Here is a 17,639-nt window from a genome sequence, read left to right as displayed (position 1 = left end):
CAAACTCTTTTGTGTCAAGCATTTAAAAATAATGACACGGGACTTCCCTGGTGGCGCAGTGGTTAAGAGTCCCCCTGCCAATGCAGGGGGACATGGGTTTGAGCCCTGTTCCGGGAAGATCCCACATGCTGCGGAGCAACTAAGCCCGTGCGCCACAACTACTGAGCCTGCGCTCTAGAGCCTCCAAGCCACAACTACTGAGCCCGCGCGCCTAGAGCCTGTGCTCCACAACAAGAGAAGCCACTGCAATGAGAAGCCCACGCACCACAATGAAGAGTAACCCCCGCTCGCCACAACTAGAGGAAGCCCACGCGCAGCAGCCATAAATAAATAAATAAGCAAACAACAACAACAACAAAAATAATGACAGCTCTGATTTAAAGCACATTCCTTCAGGGGTGATATCCACCTGGTATGTACTGGTATTTACTGTTAATGGCTAGCTGGCATATGTTCTTTTTTTTTTTTTTTTTTTTTTGGCTGCATTGGGTCTTCGTTGCTGCACAAGGGCTTTCTCTAGCTGTGGTGAGTAGAGGCTACCCTTCGTTACGGTGCGCGGGCTTCTCATTGTGGTGGCTTCTCTTGTTGCAGAGCATGGGCTCTAGGCACGTGGGCTTCAGTAGTTGTGGCATGCAGGCTCAGTAGTTGTGGCTCATGGGCTCTAGAGCGCAGGCTCAGCAGTTGTGGTGCACGGGCTTAGTTGCTCTGTGGCATGTGGCATCTTCCCGGACCAGGGCTCAAACCTGTGTGCCCTGTGCTGGCAGGCAGACTCTTAACCACTGTGCCACCAGGGAAGCCCCTGGCATCTGTTCTGATTGGTCAATATCTGTTCCATCTCAGATGTTAAATATTTTTGATGTCACCCTGCCCATAAGCATTGTTAAAGCAGTCACCCTGAAGTTAGCTTGGACACTGCTTGGACACCAGCCAAAAATGGACAGAAATATCTGATACTATTTGAAGACAGATTTGGGTCAGCCATCTGGGGCTGCTCTGGCCAGAGCCCTCCAACCAGTCTCCTCGACCCTCCAACCCTGACCAGCTGCATCTTGGGTTGCTGCTGCTCCTCCTTGGCCCCTGGAACTCACTTTCTCTAGCAGGGCCCTGGACCCTTGTCTGTAACGTGCAGCGGTGCACTCTGCAGCTGGCCTCTGAAGTTGATGGCCAGGTGGTAACACATGGCAAGCAGCAAATGCTGCTGGTCCTTCTGCCTACTTGTAGAGATTGGAAGGCAGCATAACAGACTCTGTTCTGCTTGGATCATATCTGCAGGAGCTCCCCATGGGCTGCATGCACCCAGAGGTGTTTGGTCTAGCTGGCAGCCCCAAGGGCCATGGGATCTTTATGTTGTATCCAACCTGTAACCCAATTGCAATATACCAGTGTATTATGACCATGGTGAGGAAACTCTGCAGTAGAGGAAATAAAACAGGCAATGATAACACTACCTATTATTTATCAATGGATGGTTTACAATGCTTTCACAGTGGACCTCATTTAACCCTCATAAGAACCACCAGTAAAGATTATCATCCCATTTTACAGAGTAGGAAATAGGTTCAAAAGGGTGAGTTGCTCAGATTGACATGTTAAGTCCACCCTTCCCTGCCTGGGGTGCCTTAAGGATGTACACATTGGTGGGCTAGGTTAAATGATGAGTTATTGGAGTGACAGATTTACTTGAAAGTTTTGGGGGAAGCTTTTTTTTTTTTTTTTTGGCTGTGCCGCGCAGCTTACAGGATCTCAGTTCCCTGACTACTAAGCCACCAGGGAACTCCCTAGGGAAATTTTAACTGGTAAATTATATAGGTGTTTCTTTGTTTGTTTTTGTCTTGTTTTGTTTTGTTTTGGCCGGCGCTGCACGGGATGCGGGATCTCAGTTCCCCGACCAGGGATTGAACCCATGCCCCCTGTAGTGGAAGCTTGGAGTCCTAACCACCGGACCACCAGGGAATCCCTTAACTGGTAAATAATATAAAATATTTGGAAATTCTGCCAACAATGATTGAGATTCACTGATAGTGGACCAAAGATTTAAGTTGTTTCTTTTTTTAAAAAAAAATTTATTTATTTATTCTTTATTAATTTTGGCTGTGCCGCATCTTAGTTGCCACACACTGGATCTTTGTTGCAGCATGCAGACTTCTTAGTTGTGTCATGCATGCGGGATCTAGTTCCCCAACCAGGGATCGAGCCCGGGCCTCCTGCACTGGGAGCGCGGAGTCTTACCCACTGGACCACCAGGGAAGTCCCAAGATTTAAGTTGTTTCTGGTTCTAGATGCCAACTTATCCCAGGTAGAAAAGCGTTAAGGTTTTATGAGAGGTATGGAGAGGGTCATGTAAGCACTGGTTTCAGCTGAACATTGGGCACGTGGAGATGGGAGCTAGGGAGAGAGCATTCCAGCAAAGGAAAGGAGGCAAGAAAGTGGGGCTGTGTAAGGGGAACAATGGCTGGAGAGAGAAGGGCGTGAAGATGCATAATAGGAAATACGATTAGAAAGGTGGACTGGCTTCAGGAAGCTTTATCGGGCAGGAAAGTCTATGTGATACTAGCAGTGGTGAGACCAATTGGAAAGCTAGAGGTGGGAAGGCCTGAACCAGAGTAGCCGTGGAGAGCTTTCACATGGGAAACCATCACGACTTACCAAAGGATGGTGGGGGAGAGGGGCAGGATCAAAGAGAGGGACGTGGGAAGTTGCTGGCTGAACTTGTAGCCCACCTGAGGTGTTGTCAAAACATCCAGGTAGGGAGTTAGCAAATGGGTGACTGGAGCCCAGGGCTGGGATATGGGTTGTGAATTATCTGCCTCTAGGTGAAAATGGTTACCTTGATATGGGAAGAGACTGCCATCAGAGAAGGAGCCATCGGAGAGCAGCGGCACACCTGGTCAAAGAAGCCACCTGCGGAAAATTTGAAGGAAGGGCGTGTTCGGCAGTAGCCAATGATGAAGAGGAAGGTTGGAGCTGCTGTCAGATAGTGCCTGGCACATAACAGGCACGCAAATATTTGTGAGAAGAATGAAAGAAAAAAAAGACAGTAAGAAAATGATACATTCAGGACAAACCATATGACAGAAATAGTGGTAGAATCTAGGCATAAGGGTGTTAAACTAGTAAGGACCTACTGTATAACACAGAAAACTCTACTCACTAGTCTGTAATGATCTATATGGGAAAAGAATCTAAAAAAGAGTGGATATATGTATATGTATAACTGATTCACTTTGCTGTACACCTGAAATTAACACAACGTTGTAAATTAACTATACTCCAATAAAAATTAATTAAAAAATAAAAAGGTGGGGTTCCCTGGTGGCACAGTGGTTGGGAGTCCGCCTGCCGATGCAGGGGACATGGGTTCATGCCCCGGTCCAGGAAGATCCCACATGTCGCGGAGCGGCTGGGCCCGTGAGCCATGGCCGTTGAGCCTGCGCGTCCGGAGCCTGTGCTCCGCAACGGGAGAGGCCGCAACAGTGAGAGGCCCGCATACCGCAAAAAAATAAATAAATAAAAAATAAAAAAAAAAAAGGTGTTAAGGGAATAACCAAGAGATTGTTGCATTTGCTCCAGAAAATGGCAGGGACCTGCTCGGCAGCCTATTGCCACACTGAATACCTGTTATTGATCTTTAGGAGACTTTGCCTCACCCTGCAGGGTGGTGTGATTTAATGTGTGATTTTATATAAAGGGACAAATTTAATGCAAACTCGGGCCTTTCCCATTCAATCTCAAGTTCTAGAGATTAAAAAATATATAATACCACAAAATGGCTCCCATAACTGCATTACAGATCACTTCTTTCCCCCCTCCCCTTAGGGATAAAGAGGACTGCACAGGTGGGCTCGCCTCTAAGTCCTTTTTAAAAAAGGTTAATTTAGAAAGACTCTGCTTCCTGGGACTCCCACCCAGACATTTCTTGGTACATTATTTTTTTTAAAATGCTCCAATTTCTCTCGCTTAGAGAAAGGTCTTTCCTCTTCAAGTCTTTCAGGTTTTTGTGGGATCTTAATTCCCCAACCAGGGATCGAACACGTGCCCCCTGCAGTGGAAGCCTGAAGTCTTAACCACTGGACTGCCAGGGAAGTTGCATTAGGTGTTACTCTGGGAGAAGAAGCTGCCAAGGGCCTGATTTTGGTGGGGAGGGACCCACCTGGGGCAGTGCGGTGGACGTCAGTAGGGAACCGCGGGGCTGGCTCTATTTATGAAAGGAACTAGAGGCCGAAGTCCATGAAAGTGTGCAGGGAGAGAGCGGCTCGGTCCCTGGGCCCCTCCCCCGCCTGTGATCTCCAGGCGCCCCTGCCCTTTGAGCCCGGGGCGTCTCGGGCGCTGGCACACTCGCCCCGGCCGCTGCGGGGACCAGCGGGGACCAGCGGGGCGGGCGGGATGCTGCGGCTGCTGGCGTCCGGCTGCGCCCGGGGCCTGGGGGGCGGCGGGGGCGCGCGGGGGCTGGTTCCCGGGGGCCGCGCGCGTCCTGCGGCGGGGCTTTGCGACCCCGGCAGCAGCCAGAGCCGCCAGGCCTCCGACACCCCCCGGAACCAACCTCCCAGCTCCGAGTTCGTGGCCCGGTCGGTGGGCATCTGCTCCATGATGCGGCTGCCCGTGCAGGCCTCCCCCGAGGGGCTGGATGCCGCCTTCATCGGGGTGCCGCTAGACATTGGGACCTCCAACCGGCCCGGGGCGAGGTAAGCCCCGAAGGACTCGGGGACACGTACTGGGACAGCCTGGCGGCCACTGCACACACAAAACTCATGGAGAGGCGCTTTCCCTCACCCAGGGTCGAGTTGGAAGCCAGTGCCTGGCTCCAAAGTGCCCCTAATCCTTTGAGAGACAGCTGGTTTCCCTCAAGCAACCCTGAGGGCTCAGCCGCGTCATCCATTGGTAAAGAAAGGGGGTTCAAGGACTGAGCCTTCTCCCTGCCCCATTCCCTGGCCTAGCTGGAGGGTGGCTGTGGGTACCCGGTTTACAGAAGCAGGGGACATTAAGTGTGAGAACAGAAGCTGGTTGCCCCTTCCCCAAACCTCTAGATGTCACCTGACTCAAGAATTTGCTCCAAATAAGGCAATTTTTTCTTCTTTTTTTGGTCGCGCAGCCTGCGGGATCTTAGTTCCCCCACCAGGGATCACTGCATGCCCCCTGCAATGGAAATGCGGAGTCTTAACCACTAAACCGCCAGGGAAGTCCCCCAAATAAGGCAGTTTTCCTAAGATCAAGTTAGAGGAAGTAAAATCGATTTTTCTAATTATTGAACATCAGCTATTTACGATTCCGCAGCAACAGTTTAGGAAATTGAGGCTAAGGGAGATTAAGAAATTATCTAATGCCATTTAGTAAATTGGTGATTGGTGGGCTTCTAAGTCTGTACCTTTAATCTCTTCACTATATAGGCTAGATCAGTGGTCCTCAACGTGTGTGTGACTTTTTCCCCCCAGGGGACATTTGGCAGAGTCTGGAAGCATTTTTGGTTATCACAACGTGGGGGAAAGGCTGCTACTGGCATCTAGTGGGTAAAGACCAGGGTTGCTGCTAAACATCCTGCAATGTATAGGATGACCCCTACCCCCTGCAGCAAAGATTCAGCCAGCCCCAGCACAGAGCCTGGGAAGCCTCGGCCTAGGCAGAGCCTCTAAACCTTTAGGGATGGCTCACAGGCTGATTCTTTCTCCTCCAGATTTGGACCCCGACGGATCCGCGAAGAATCAGTGCTGCTTTGGACAGCCAACCCTAGCACAGGAGCCCTCCCCTTCCAGTCCCTCATGGTTGCAGACCTAGGCGATGTGAATGTCAATCTTTACAACCTTCAGGACAGCTGCCGCCTAATTCGAGAGGCCTATCAGAAAATTGTAGCAGCTGGCTGTATTCCTCTGACCTTGGGTAATGGCATCTGCAAGGGAGAGGGTAGTTCTCTGAGCTCAGGGTCTATTTATCATGAGCTGGAGTACGGTTACTTCTCCAGGGTGAGCCACTGTCAATATGGAGACGGTAGGAAAGGGAACATTGTTAATTCATTTATTTTAACCCCTGGGGAGAGGATATTTACATTTTTGGACGAATGTGACTGACAGGGATGGACCAGGGTGAAGCAAGTGAGGTATTCACCTTGGTGCAAAATTTAAGGGGTGCCAAAAAGTCAGCAATACATATTACTGATTTCCCTTTTTGCCTCAGGTTGCAGTATGGCTCAGAACAGCACAGTTGCTGATACTATCTTTATTTAAAGTTTATCAAGGGGGACTTCCCTGGCAGCGCAGTGGTTAAGAATCCGCCTGCCAATGCAGCAGACGTGGGATTGAGCCCTGGTCCGGGAAGATCCCACGTGCTGCTGAGCAACTAAGCCCATGTGCCACAACTACTGAGCCTGCGTGCCTAGAGCCCATGCTCTGCAACAAGAGAAGCCACTGCAGTGAGAAGCCTGCGCACCGCAAGGAAGAGTAGCCCCTGCTCACCGCAGCTAAAGCCCATGCACAGCAACAAAGACCCAACGCAGCCAAAAATAAAAATAAAAAAAAGGGACTTCCCTGGTGGTGCACTGGTTAAGAATCCGCCTGCCAATTCAGGGGACACGGGTTCGAGCCCTGGTCTGGGAAGATCCCACATGCCGCAGAGCAACTAAGCCTGTGCGCCACAACTACTGAGCCTGTGCTCTAGAGCCCGCATACCACATCTACTGAGCCCACATGCTGCAACTACTGCAGCCCGTGCACCTAGAGCCCGTGCTCCGCAACAAGAGAAGCCACCGCAGTGAGAAGCCCGTGCACTGCAACGGAGAGTAGCCCCCACTCACTGCAACTAGAGAAAGCCCGCATGCAGCAACAAAGACCCAACGCAGCCAAAAATAAAATAAAATAAATAAATTTATAAAAAAGAAAAATAAATAAAATAAAGTAGCATGGGCTTCTCATTGCAGTGGCTTCTCTTGTTGTAGAGCATGGACTCTAGGCACGTGGGCTCAGTAGTTGCAGCATGCGGGCTCTGAGGCACACGGGCTTCAGTAGTTGTGGCTCTCGGGCTTAGTTGCTCTGCGGCACGTGGGATCTTCCCAGACCAGGGCTCGAACCTGTGTCCCCTGCATTGGCAGGCAGATTCTTAACCACTGCGCCACCAGGGAAGTCTGTATCATGGGTTCTTTTTTTTTTTTTTTTTGCATTGATTTTGATTTTTTAAAATAGTATTTATCTTGATTACTTAGGTTTTTTTTTTTTTTTTTTGGCCACACAGCTTGCAGGATCTTTGTTCGTCCCCTGGCCAGGGATGGGACCCAGGTCCCCTGCAGCGTAAGCACAGAGTCCTAATTGCTGGACCGCCAGGGAATTCCCCAATTACTGAATTTTTTTTTTTTTTTTTGGTGTCCCCTCAATTTTGCATCCGGCAAGTGCCTCTATCCACCTCACCTTGTCCCAGCCCTTGATGCCAGCCAGGCCTGAGGAGACTGCCAGCAGGGGCTTAGTTGTGACTTCTTAACTATTTCAAGGACGTCGTTTCAATGACTTTATTTGAAAGAACTGCAAGGGGGTCTTTTCCTTTCGTCAGGGTCTATGTCAATCTATAGAGCAGCTTTCCTCTTACCCTCCCCCACCCTGCCCCACTCTCACTGTAGCAGTTCTTCCTCTTCCTGTTCACCAATAGTCAAAATAGTACCTTTTTCTAAATATCCAAATTAATTTTTGCCAAATGAGAGGGCCTAGCCTGCAGAGCATAGTGGTAAGGAGTGGGGTTTCTGGCTGACGTGGTTTGAAATCTCAGCTCCACCTCTCACTAGCTCTTCATGCTTCATTTCCTTATCTGTAATATGGGAATAAAAATACCACCACCTACCTTCTTATATTGTGTCAGGGGCATATAACACAAGTGCATATAAAGCGCCCAGCCTTGTGACTGGCATGTTTTAGGCTTCCATAAATATAGCTATTGTTGTTATTAATAATTATCAATGGTAATACTTTTCTAGGCCTGTGCTGTCCATTATGGTAGCCCCTAGCCACATGTGGCTATTTAAATGAATTACAATAAAATAAAATAAAAAATTCAATTCTTCAGTTGCATGAGCCACATTTCAATAGCCAATGGCTAGTGACCACCATGTTGGCCAGTGCAGATACAGAACATGCATGTCACTGCAGGAAGTTCAACTGGACAGAGCTGGTCCAAGCATTTTCCCTATAAGCCTTAATTTAATTTCCTCTTTTTTTTTTTTGCGGTGCGCGGGCCCCTCACTGTTGTGGCCCCTCCCGCTGTGGAGCACAGGCTCCGGACGCGCAGGCTCAGCGGCCATGGCTCACAGGCCCAGCCGCCCCGCAGCATGCGGGGTCTTCCCGGACCAGGACACGAACCCGTGTCCCCTGCATTGGCAGGTGGACTCTCAACCACTGCGCCACCAGGGAAGCCCTAATTTCCTCTTTTAAATGACAATGTAATGTCAGACATTTAGTGGCCATTTCTCCACCACTGAACAAGATCATATTTTAGCTGGGGTTATAGTTCTTCCATTCTAATCGAAAGGGTGGCAGAATTGGGCAGATTAAAGATCGTTCTAGGTGATACATGGTCCTCGAATCTTATCCACGTTCCAGATGTTTTCTTCTTTTTTTTCTCCTTGAAGGTGGAGATCACACAATCACCTATCCTATATTGCAAGCGATGGCAGAAAAGTAAGTCCCAAAGGCGGGAGCTGGGGAATGAGTTGTTTTCTGCTAGATGGCGTCAGATGACCCTTCTGCTGGCTCAGGTTATTGGGGATGATAGGGAATTCCCCATTGAGTTGCTTCTATGGATCAAAATTAAGGTCAAGCTCCAGGTGTGTCTGTCAGTCACCAGATGGGAGCCAAGACAATTTATTATTAACACCCTGGCCACCCGCCCTCGCCCTAGATCTGCTCTGGTATGCACGCTCAGCGTTCGCCTCTGTTTTTGGAAGATGAGCCCCTAGTGAAATACACAACCCCAGTTAACTTCAGTTTCTGTTTTGCTTCAAAGGCCAAATACGAATACTGACAGGCACAATGGTGTTGCTTGCTGAGGAGAGGCCCTGTTTTTTCCTGAAAGGGCCCCTTTCCCAGAGGATGAGAAGATGGATTTTTCCAGTAGTGAAAACCTACCAGGGATTGACTAATTTTGGTTAGTTAGAGAAATAGACAGATGGGCCAAGGTGGTGAGCTCCAGAATTCATATAGAGGAAAGCTATGTGGGTGGCATTCTGGTTGGAGGTGGGTGGGTGGGTACAAGGCTTTTCTGGAAGCTGTGTTTGCCTGGCACTGATTTGGATTGTCTGTTTTTCTTGGGCGGCTGGCAGGGTTGATGGGGATTATAGAGAGAGAGCTGAGTGGAAGCTACTTCTTGGTACCGCAGTTGGAGAAAGGGTGGTGCTGATTAGGTGAGCCTTCAGACGGGCTCACCTGAGCCGCCACCCTTTACTTTCATCCTCCCAGCCCTCTCCATCTGTAAGTGAAGACAATTCTGGGTGATAGGTAGGGAGTGTCAGCTAAAGCACATGACTATTTTCTGCCTGACTTCTCTGAGCTTATTGTCCTTCTGAGAAGCTAAGTGGTTTGAAGACAGAAACCAGTTGCAAGGCTGGTAACTGATGCCAGGTCCCCCCTCCATGGCTATGAATTGTCATCAAGTTTTGGTGGCCTGGAGGGTGGTGGTGTTCAGGCCCCACTGGGAGGCCTGGCCTCTGAGCCGCCCTGTTGTCATCAGGCATGGGCCTATGGGGCTGGTGCACGTGGATGCACACATGGACGTGGCGGACAAGGCCCTGGGTGAGAAGCTCTATCACGGGACGCCCTTCCGCCGGTGCGTGGATGAGGGACTCCTGGACTGTAAGCGCGTGGTACAGATCGGCATCCGGGGCTCTTCCATGACTTTGGATACCTACAGATACAGCCGGAGCCAGGTGACAGGCCGAAAGCCCCTCCCTCTGTCCCCGGCCCCAAAGTGCCTTCCTCTCCACTGCCCACTCAGTGGAGGCTATGGGTTGAAAGGGACTTTGCTAATCAAGCTCAAAGTGGGGACAGAAAGGTGAGTTTGCGTCGTGTGGAGCAGATAAGAGCGGGGATGATAGTTCACGAGGCAGAGGAGGCCTCTTATTGCTGGGGAGGGGAGACAAGCAGAAACAAACCAAGCCCTTGGATGCTGCTGGCTTGGAAAAGAGTGAAGGAGGTCCAGACCCTAGGCGATGGGTCTGATATGGGGATGGTAGTTCCCTCCTCATGGATATCGGGGGTTAACTTTGAGGTGCACATGAGCTGAGTACGGGGTAGGCCTATAGGAAATGCCCAGTAAATGCTGCCAGGCCCAAGTGTCAACTTTCTGCTCTTCGATTCTTTCTCAGGGCTTCCGGGTGGTCCTGGCTGAAGACTGCTGGATGAAGTCACTGGTCCCTCTGATGGGAAAAGTGAGGCAGCAAATGGGAGTCAGACCCATTTATATCAGCTTTGATATCGACGGCTTGGACCCTGCCTATGCCCCAGGGACGGGGACGCCCGAAATTGCTGGTCTCACCCCTAGTCAGGTAAGGAGGCTCCCCCAGTGACACTTCCTGTGGGTGAGGATACTTAGCTCCCCACTTTCCTGGGACCTGACCTGAGTCTTTAGAAATCAGGATGGGCTTTTAAAATCAGAGCACCTGGACCTTTATTGTGCTCAGGGCTGATCACAGGTTTGGATTCTCCCTTATTGATGCGTGACTGATTATGGCAAGGGCCCTCATTTCTTATCTGGGCTATAATAGTCCGTTATTTGGTCTTTCTGCCTCTGGTCCACCTGTTCATGGGGACAATATTGTAGTGTCCCCTGTTCAGACACCAAACTTACCTTTTTGGGGTTAAATTTTAAAGGTATGCACAGTGGGCTTAACACTTCCCAGGGTAGGTCAAGAGTTTTAGAAACCCCCAAAGAAAGCTCCCATGGTAAGCTGAGCATAGCACAGGGAGGCAGAACTGGAGTGTGGCTCTACCTAGAAGGAAAGCTCCAGGGGTGGACCTTTGTTCTGTTCACTACTCTCCGAGCCGAGGAGAGTGTCTGACGTATAAGTAGGAGGTATTCACAGATACTGGAGTGAATGAATGAAGACTGCTTGAACTAATCAACTATCTTCTATCCTCTCAGAAAGGAGGATGGTCATAACAGCCTCTCTAAAGCCTTTCCCAGTTCCCGTCAGTTTTCTAGAACACACTCCTCATTCCTCGGCTTCGCATCCTTCCTGCTTTTCACCTGCAGAACGGAAGCTAAGTGACGCTCTTCCTGCCACCACCCCTCACTCATCCTATCTCTGGCCACGTCTGACTACTAGTACTTCTTGCGTCTTGGCACCTTTGCATGTGTCTTTCCCTCTCTCTGGGCTGCCCTCCCCCTACTCCTCTGCTTGGTCAGTTCGTTGAGCTAAGTGTTTCCACCTTGGGGGAGCCTTCCCCAGCCTCTTCAGGCTGCGACATGTGCTCATACTATTCCTGAAGCCCTTCGTGCTGGCATTGAAGCGATTGGGTTTGTTTGTCTCTGTGATCCCACCAGGGTGCCTGGTGGTCAATGAATGTTTATTGAGGGAAAGCGACAGTTCCAAGTCGAAGGGCCCATGTTGGGAGAAATCCATGGAGGCCTCTACTGGTTGCTTTCTGTTGTCAATGATTACCTCTCTGGACAACTCAAGCTTCATCTTGGACAGGCTCTGGAGATCATCCGGGGTTGTCAAGGCCTGAACGTGGTGGGTTGTGATCTTGTGGAGGTTTCACCGCCGTACGATCCTTCTGGTGAGTAAGGGAGACAAATGTGATCCGTAGGCAGTAGCTAGTTTATTTTTAATTATTTTATATTTTTTATTTTTTGGCTGCGTTGGGTCTTTGTTGTGTGTGGCCTTTCTCTAGTTGCGGCGAGTGGGTGCTACTCTTTTTTTTTTTTTTTTTTTTTTTGCGGTACGCAAGCCTCTCACTGTTGTGGCCTCTCCCGTTGCGGAGCACAGGCTCCGGACGCGCAGGCTCAGCGGCCATGGCTCACGGGCCCAGCCGCTCCGCGGCATGTGGGATCTTCCCAGACCGGGTCACGAACCCGCGTCCCCTGCATCGGCAGGCGGACTCTCAACCACTGCGCCACCAGGGAAGCCCGAGCGGGGGCTACTCTTAATTGCGGTGCGCGGGCTTCTCATTGCAGTGGCTTCTCTTGTTATGGAGCACTGGCTCTAGGCACGCGGGCTTCAGTAGTTGCAGCACATGGGCTCAGTAGTTGTGGCTCACGGGCTCTAGAGCGCAGGCTCAGTAGTTGTGGCGCACAGGCTTAGTTGCTCCGCGGCATGTGGGATCTTCCCGGACCAGGGCTCGTACCCGTGTCCCTTGCATTGGCAGGCGGATTCTTAACCACTACGTCACCAGGGAAGTCCCGGCGGCTAGTTTAAATTGTATTAATCTAGTTAATAAGTAGATGGACGGGTCCCTTTATATAACTCAGGAACTGGCTGAGTATGTCCTACAGTGAAGAAAATAAACCTATTACTGTACACTGTACAGATGTGAGCTAATGAACCCTAACAAAACCGCTGGGAGGCGGCTAAGGATTGTTAGCTGGCCCACCCGTCAGCAGAAGGGAGAGAAACCAGCGTGCAGTTCAGCGATAGGGCTGCCCAGTGCCATTTGCCTTGGATATTTCATTGAAAAGTGAATTCTCAAGGCATAAATGATATTTATTAATATTGATAAAGTGGGGGAGTTAGCTGGTTTAGGAGAGAGATTCAAAGCCGATGCCATCCCAATAATTTTAATCTAGAAAAGCTTACAGGGTTAGGCCCATTAGCCTTAGAGGATAGATAGTAAATACGATACACACCAATGTGATAGGTTTTCCTTTGGGGGAAATCTGTTCTCAGAGTAAACAGAGAGGCTTCTGAATTTTAAAATACCATTTCTGAATGATGCTTGATGGAGAGAACGCCGGGGAAATCATGTCCACGGGGCGGTGGGGAACCGCAGAGGAGTGCGCAAGGCAGGACTCTGGAAGCACAAAGGGACAAAGGCTGAGGAGCCCGAGAGGCTCGGCCTCAGGAGGCGGTCTGTGTGGTGTTCACGTTTGGGTTTTTCACTGCTTTGTAGGAAACACAGCCCTCGTGGCGGCTAACCTGCTGTTTGAGATGCTGTGTGTTCTCCCCAAAGTGACAGTCGCCTGAATCTTGTGCTACGATGTTCAAGATAAAACAAGAGCTTGCCTGGATGACAAATTCTCCAGAAGAACTTCTGTGCAAGCAATCTGAGTACTAAAGAGTTTATGCCAATAAAACGTTCTGCTAAACGTGTCATTGGTGGCTCTACAGTCGGGGCTTACAGTAGAACTCTAATCCAAACGGCTAATATTCCTAAGGTGTTTGAATTAACTTAAAAAAAAATGTGCTTGTGCTGTTTTTTTTTCCCTTTGATGAATGGTGATGGAGGATAAAGGGGAAAGGGATGGAGACTTTAGTTTAAGATTATCTAAAATCTGGAGGAATGAAATGAAAAAACCGTATGAAATAATACTGCAGAAAAAGATTCCGTATTTCTATAGCATCTTCCTTTCAAATACAGCCCCTACGCTGAGGAGCATCTTGGTTTTAGGACCATCGTGAACATAGAAAGAAAAAATAACATGCAGATCCTAATAAAGAAACTTCCCACTCAAAAGCCCAGGAAGATGCACGAATGTCTTCAAAACCAGGTGACATCAGCTGGCCCTTAGTGACCTTTCCTTAACCCGCTCCCTCTGAGCCTCAGTTTTGCATTATCTTCTCTTCAAGCTGACCCACCCTCTATGACAGCAATTCCTGAAATCTGCAGTGGAGGCGTGATGACCTTAAGCATGTGTTGAGTTACATGCGAATTCAATTTTGTTGATAATGTGTCCATGGTTAAATCATCATCTCGTGACATAAGAGCTACCCATAATCATCACACATTAAAATAGTTTATTTCTGTTTCCAGTCTGTAATATTCTTAAAATAACATCAGCTTCAGTGCCTGTTCACAATACAAAACAAAAACAACATAAAAAAGACACCATTTGCCAAATAAGTTATTTGTTCCTAAGAGTATCAAAAGTGCAAAATATTCACCTTCTTTTCAGGTCTGTCTCGAAAGTATAATCATCCTCCTTGACAAACTGAACAGATTCGGCAGCAGACATGCTGCGTTTGTTTCAAGGGACAATGTCAGGTATGTGGACATGACCAACGTTTCAGCTGTAAAGAATGTTTTGCATCAGCTTTTCAAGAATTTTACTTAGAAAAAAATGTTTGAGTGTTTGCTCCTAATCCCTTTCCCCAAACAATGCAAATCACTTAAAACACATTCAGATCCCACTTCTTTATATAGCAGGAAGACATTTACGTACTGAGTAAGGAGGGAATCAACCTATTATTTGAAACCACAACCAAGTTTTCATGGTCAATAAGCGATGGCAGCAAGCCTGTGGTGCCCAATGGGAGTTAGGGCAGCCTTGCTCGCTGACATGTTGCCTAGTTGGAGGTGATGAACTCGGTGTTACACAGATTGTGCCACCGACACCTGGGCTAATAAAAAAAATTTTTTTAAATGGGTGCATATATCTACAAAGGCTTGTTTTAGGCCAGTTGTTGTCCCCCTCTGCTAAACACGATGCATAGTCTGTATCAATCAGAAAAACCTACCTCTGAAAACATCAACGTTGTCAGTTTCAAGACACTCGAAGACTAGGAAGTTAACTTAAAACCAAAATTGGGTCTGTGTGATTACATATGTAAGAGGAATGGTAGCATTGGCTGACCAGGACAGTGGCTCATACATTTGACACAAAAGTAAACAAATTCATGGAAATGACATTCAGGAGGAAAGGCTTGGGTGGTCAAGGGTAAAGGTCAGTTTAAAAGCTTCCCAGTTTCCTCTTGGAGGACATAGCTACCAGCCCCCAAACGGATCTGTAGATGATTTTTTTGGATTGAAATCTTTCCTAGGAATGTTTTCACTATTATCACTTTCCTTTCTTTATACAAATGAAAGATGCAGCTGTCTGAAGGTGCCTTCTATTTTAATGATACAATTTTTTAAAGTGAACGATTCTGGGGTGTTTTTGGTTTTCAGAAATTAAGGTCAGGAATCCCATTAGTACCAGAAATTAAAAAAATAAAAACCTACCACTGAACCAAAACACTACTCATATAAGCAACTTGGCCATAAGAGAGGCAGAAAGTACTTTTGAGGACTTGGTGCCTCACAGAGCCAAAAATGAACTCCCTGATCAGCTCTACCTAGGCCAGGTGCCATGAGATACGGCAATCAGAATAAACATCCACTTTTAGAGGATCATGTGGAAAAATAAAGCCTGGCGGTGATTTATTTTCTTAAATAAAGCTGTAGATTCCATGAAAACTAGGAATTTCTGGGCTCAAATAATTTGTTACTTGCCACTGTAGCTCAATCCAAATGGCTTAGTTTAAAGCAATTACGATGAAAGAAAATATTAACCTATTTTGTCCCATCACTGATTTTGACCCTTCACTTTACAAAAAGGCAACTTGTTTTGACATTTGAACTCTTTGAGGTTGTCCAAACTCCACTGGTGGTGTGCTCTAAAAAGAAAAGGGGGCCTCCCTGGTGGCGCAAGTGGTTGAGAGTCCGCCTGCCGATGCAGGGGATACGGGTTCGTGCCCCGGTCTGGGAGGATCCCACATGCCGCGGAGCGGCTGGGCCCGTGAGCTATGGCCGCTGAGCCTGCGCGTCCGGAGCCTGCGCGTCCGGAGCCTGTGCTCCGCAACGGGGGAGGCCACAACAGTGAGAGGCCCGCATACCGCAAAAAAAAAAAAAAAAGAAAAAAGAAAAAAAAAAAAGAAAAAATAAAATAAAATAAAAAGCAAAGGTAAGCTCTCTAACTGGCTGGTAGGGCCCCGCCTGGGGTCCATCGTTCACTGGAGCTCAGCGAGTTGGGGTGCTGATGGCAGGTCTGACCCTGTTACTGGTGAAGCAGTTGTAACTTAAGAGTGAAAACAGTTAAGAAGAGACATCGAAATAGAGGCCAGAAGCTCAAAGTGAGCAAAACAGGAGTCTAGAACGTGTCTTGGCTCACTTGTCACCAAAGAGGACTTGAAGATACAGCACTTTTGGGGTAACGGTATTCAAAATACAATTGCTGAGAAATTTTAAGTTCCTTGATACAAAGATATGTCTGATATTTTACTAAAGAGACATCACTGTAGGGAAGAGGTTCCTTGAGCCTGACTCACGGCAGGAATAACGTGTCGTCAGTTTAACATCTACTGGCTTATAGCAGCTTACCTCTACGTTCAGAGAGCAAGATTACAAGTTATGGCTCCTAATATCCATACCCTAAAACTGACAGAGGCAGAAAGGCATCTGAAAACATACACGTAAATGGCTCAAGGTCATTACAGTACTTCTTGCCACGCGGATCCCTCCCCGGCTACCCTTAGTGCTCAGGAGGGGGCTGATGGGATGCTCACGAAGGCATCGCTCAGGCACTGCCCAGCCCTCCCTTCTCTCGTCTTGGGAAGAAAACCAAATGTACGTGCAGAAACCCCACTGAGCCCTAACCTTTTAAAACCGTGGCTGACAAAGCTGTTGGAGGAGGATACCCCCCAAATATACTTTTAGCCATTTACTACCCAAAAAACCATTAATGTAAGATCGCTTGGAACTAGGCCTCTTTTGAGACACAGGGCCCAGAAGCTGCGGTGGGTTGTCCCACCGTTACAGCATGCACCGCGGCAGAAGCACGGCCGAGGCTGGGCGGGGGACAGATGGCACAGCAGGCTCGCGAGATCCCCCCAGGCTCTGCTGCAGGGTCCAGCCCTGTGCTTGTCCCACAGCACAGAGACAGGACAGGGGATGGGGGGCGGGGGTGGCGAGCACGGGGCGGGGCGACAAAGGAAGAGGGAATGAGCAGTCTATTTTAAACAGCGTGGCATTCAAATGAGGAAAAAAGACCCAAAGGAAAGTATTCTCATCTGGGGAATTCAGCGTGTGGTGTTTTTCACTCCTAGGTTAGAACAGGACAAAGGAAAGATTCTTCTAGCCACTGTTCTGGAAGCATAATCTAAAATCTATACTCTGTCCATTGTGATAGTTTGAGTCCTGAAAATACCTGTTCACAGGGGCCTGTTAAAAAGTCTGAAGAGTTCGAGCCTCTTTTTGAAATTCTCAGTCTAGTTCAGGCCATGACGGGATATAAAACCTCTGTAAGGAGCCTTCCAGCAGCCGTTCCATCCATAAGGACAACTTGCTCAATTTTCCTTTGATGGGCCTGGATCCAAGGCCAGATTTCCCTCGAGGTTCGCCCAGGTGGAGGGAAGAGTCAAGGTCACTGCACGACCCCATGGCTTCCTCCTCTTCGACTGTTTTCTGGGGCTTGAAGAGGCAGAAGTATTTCTTGTGGCCGTTCAGAGCCAGGACGTAGCCCGTGTAGTCCCGTTCCAGGAAATGCTTGTCGTATTGGTTTGGGATCGGGGCCACATCTTGAGCAAATTCTAGTAAGTATTCCAGCCATTCTCTGTGTTTATCTAGACTCAGGAAGGAAAAGTGCAGGCAGCTGCTCCTGTAGGAAGGACAGAGGGAGGACTCAGGGTGTTTCCCGACACATTTAGTCACAGGGAACACAAGTACCCCAGTCAGATTTTAAATAATAGGAAAAGGCTTTGTGTT

At 48.6% G+C, this 17,639-nt stretch overlaps 2 protein-coding genes across 4 annotated transcripts in view; one reads left to right on the top strand and one right to left on the bottom strand.

Annotated features, from left to right (window-relative positions):
- Positions 1-4,383: 4,383 nt before the first annotated feature.
- AGMAT (agmatinase) lies at positions 4,384-13,233 on the top strand. Its single transcript, XM_060089012.1, has 7 exons — positions 4,384-4,682; positions 5,669-5,871; positions 8,597-8,645; positions 9,694-9,889; positions 10,328-10,507; positions 11,657-11,741; positions 13,071-13,233. The coding sequence occupies exons 1-7, from the start codon at positions 4,384-4,386 to the stop codon at positions 13,142-13,144; spliced, it is 1,086 nt and encodes a 361-aa protein (XP_059944995.1). The 3' UTR covers positions 13,145-13,233.
- Positions 13,234-15,776: 2,543 nt separating this feature from the next.
- DNAJC16 (DnaJ heat shock protein family (Hsp40) member C16) overlaps positions 15,777-17,639 on the bottom strand; it is a 36,567-nt gene continuing 34,704 nt past the window's right edge. For all 3 annotated transcript variants that reach the window (XM_060089006.1, XM_060089005.1, XM_060089007.1), the window contains one exon: positions 15,777-17,532. In XM_060089006.1, coding sequence (XP_059944989.1) covers positions 17,139-17,532 — 394 coding nt within the window. In that variant the 3' untranslated portion in view covers positions 15,777-17,138. The remainder of the gene's footprint in view (positions 17,533-17,639) is intronic.

Source organism: Mesoplodon densirostris, chromosome 2 (genome assembly GCF_025265405.1).
Source record: "Mesoplodon densirostris isolate mMesDen1 chromosome 2, mMesDen1 primary haplotype, whole genome shotgun sequence".
In the NCBI taxonomy this organism is placed as follows: domain Eukaryota; kingdom Metazoa; phylum Chordata; class Mammalia; order Artiodactyla; family Ziphiidae; genus Mesoplodon; species Mesoplodon densirostris.
Note: the sequence above shows the minus strand (reverse complement) of the source record. Positions and strands in the feature narration are given on the sequence as shown.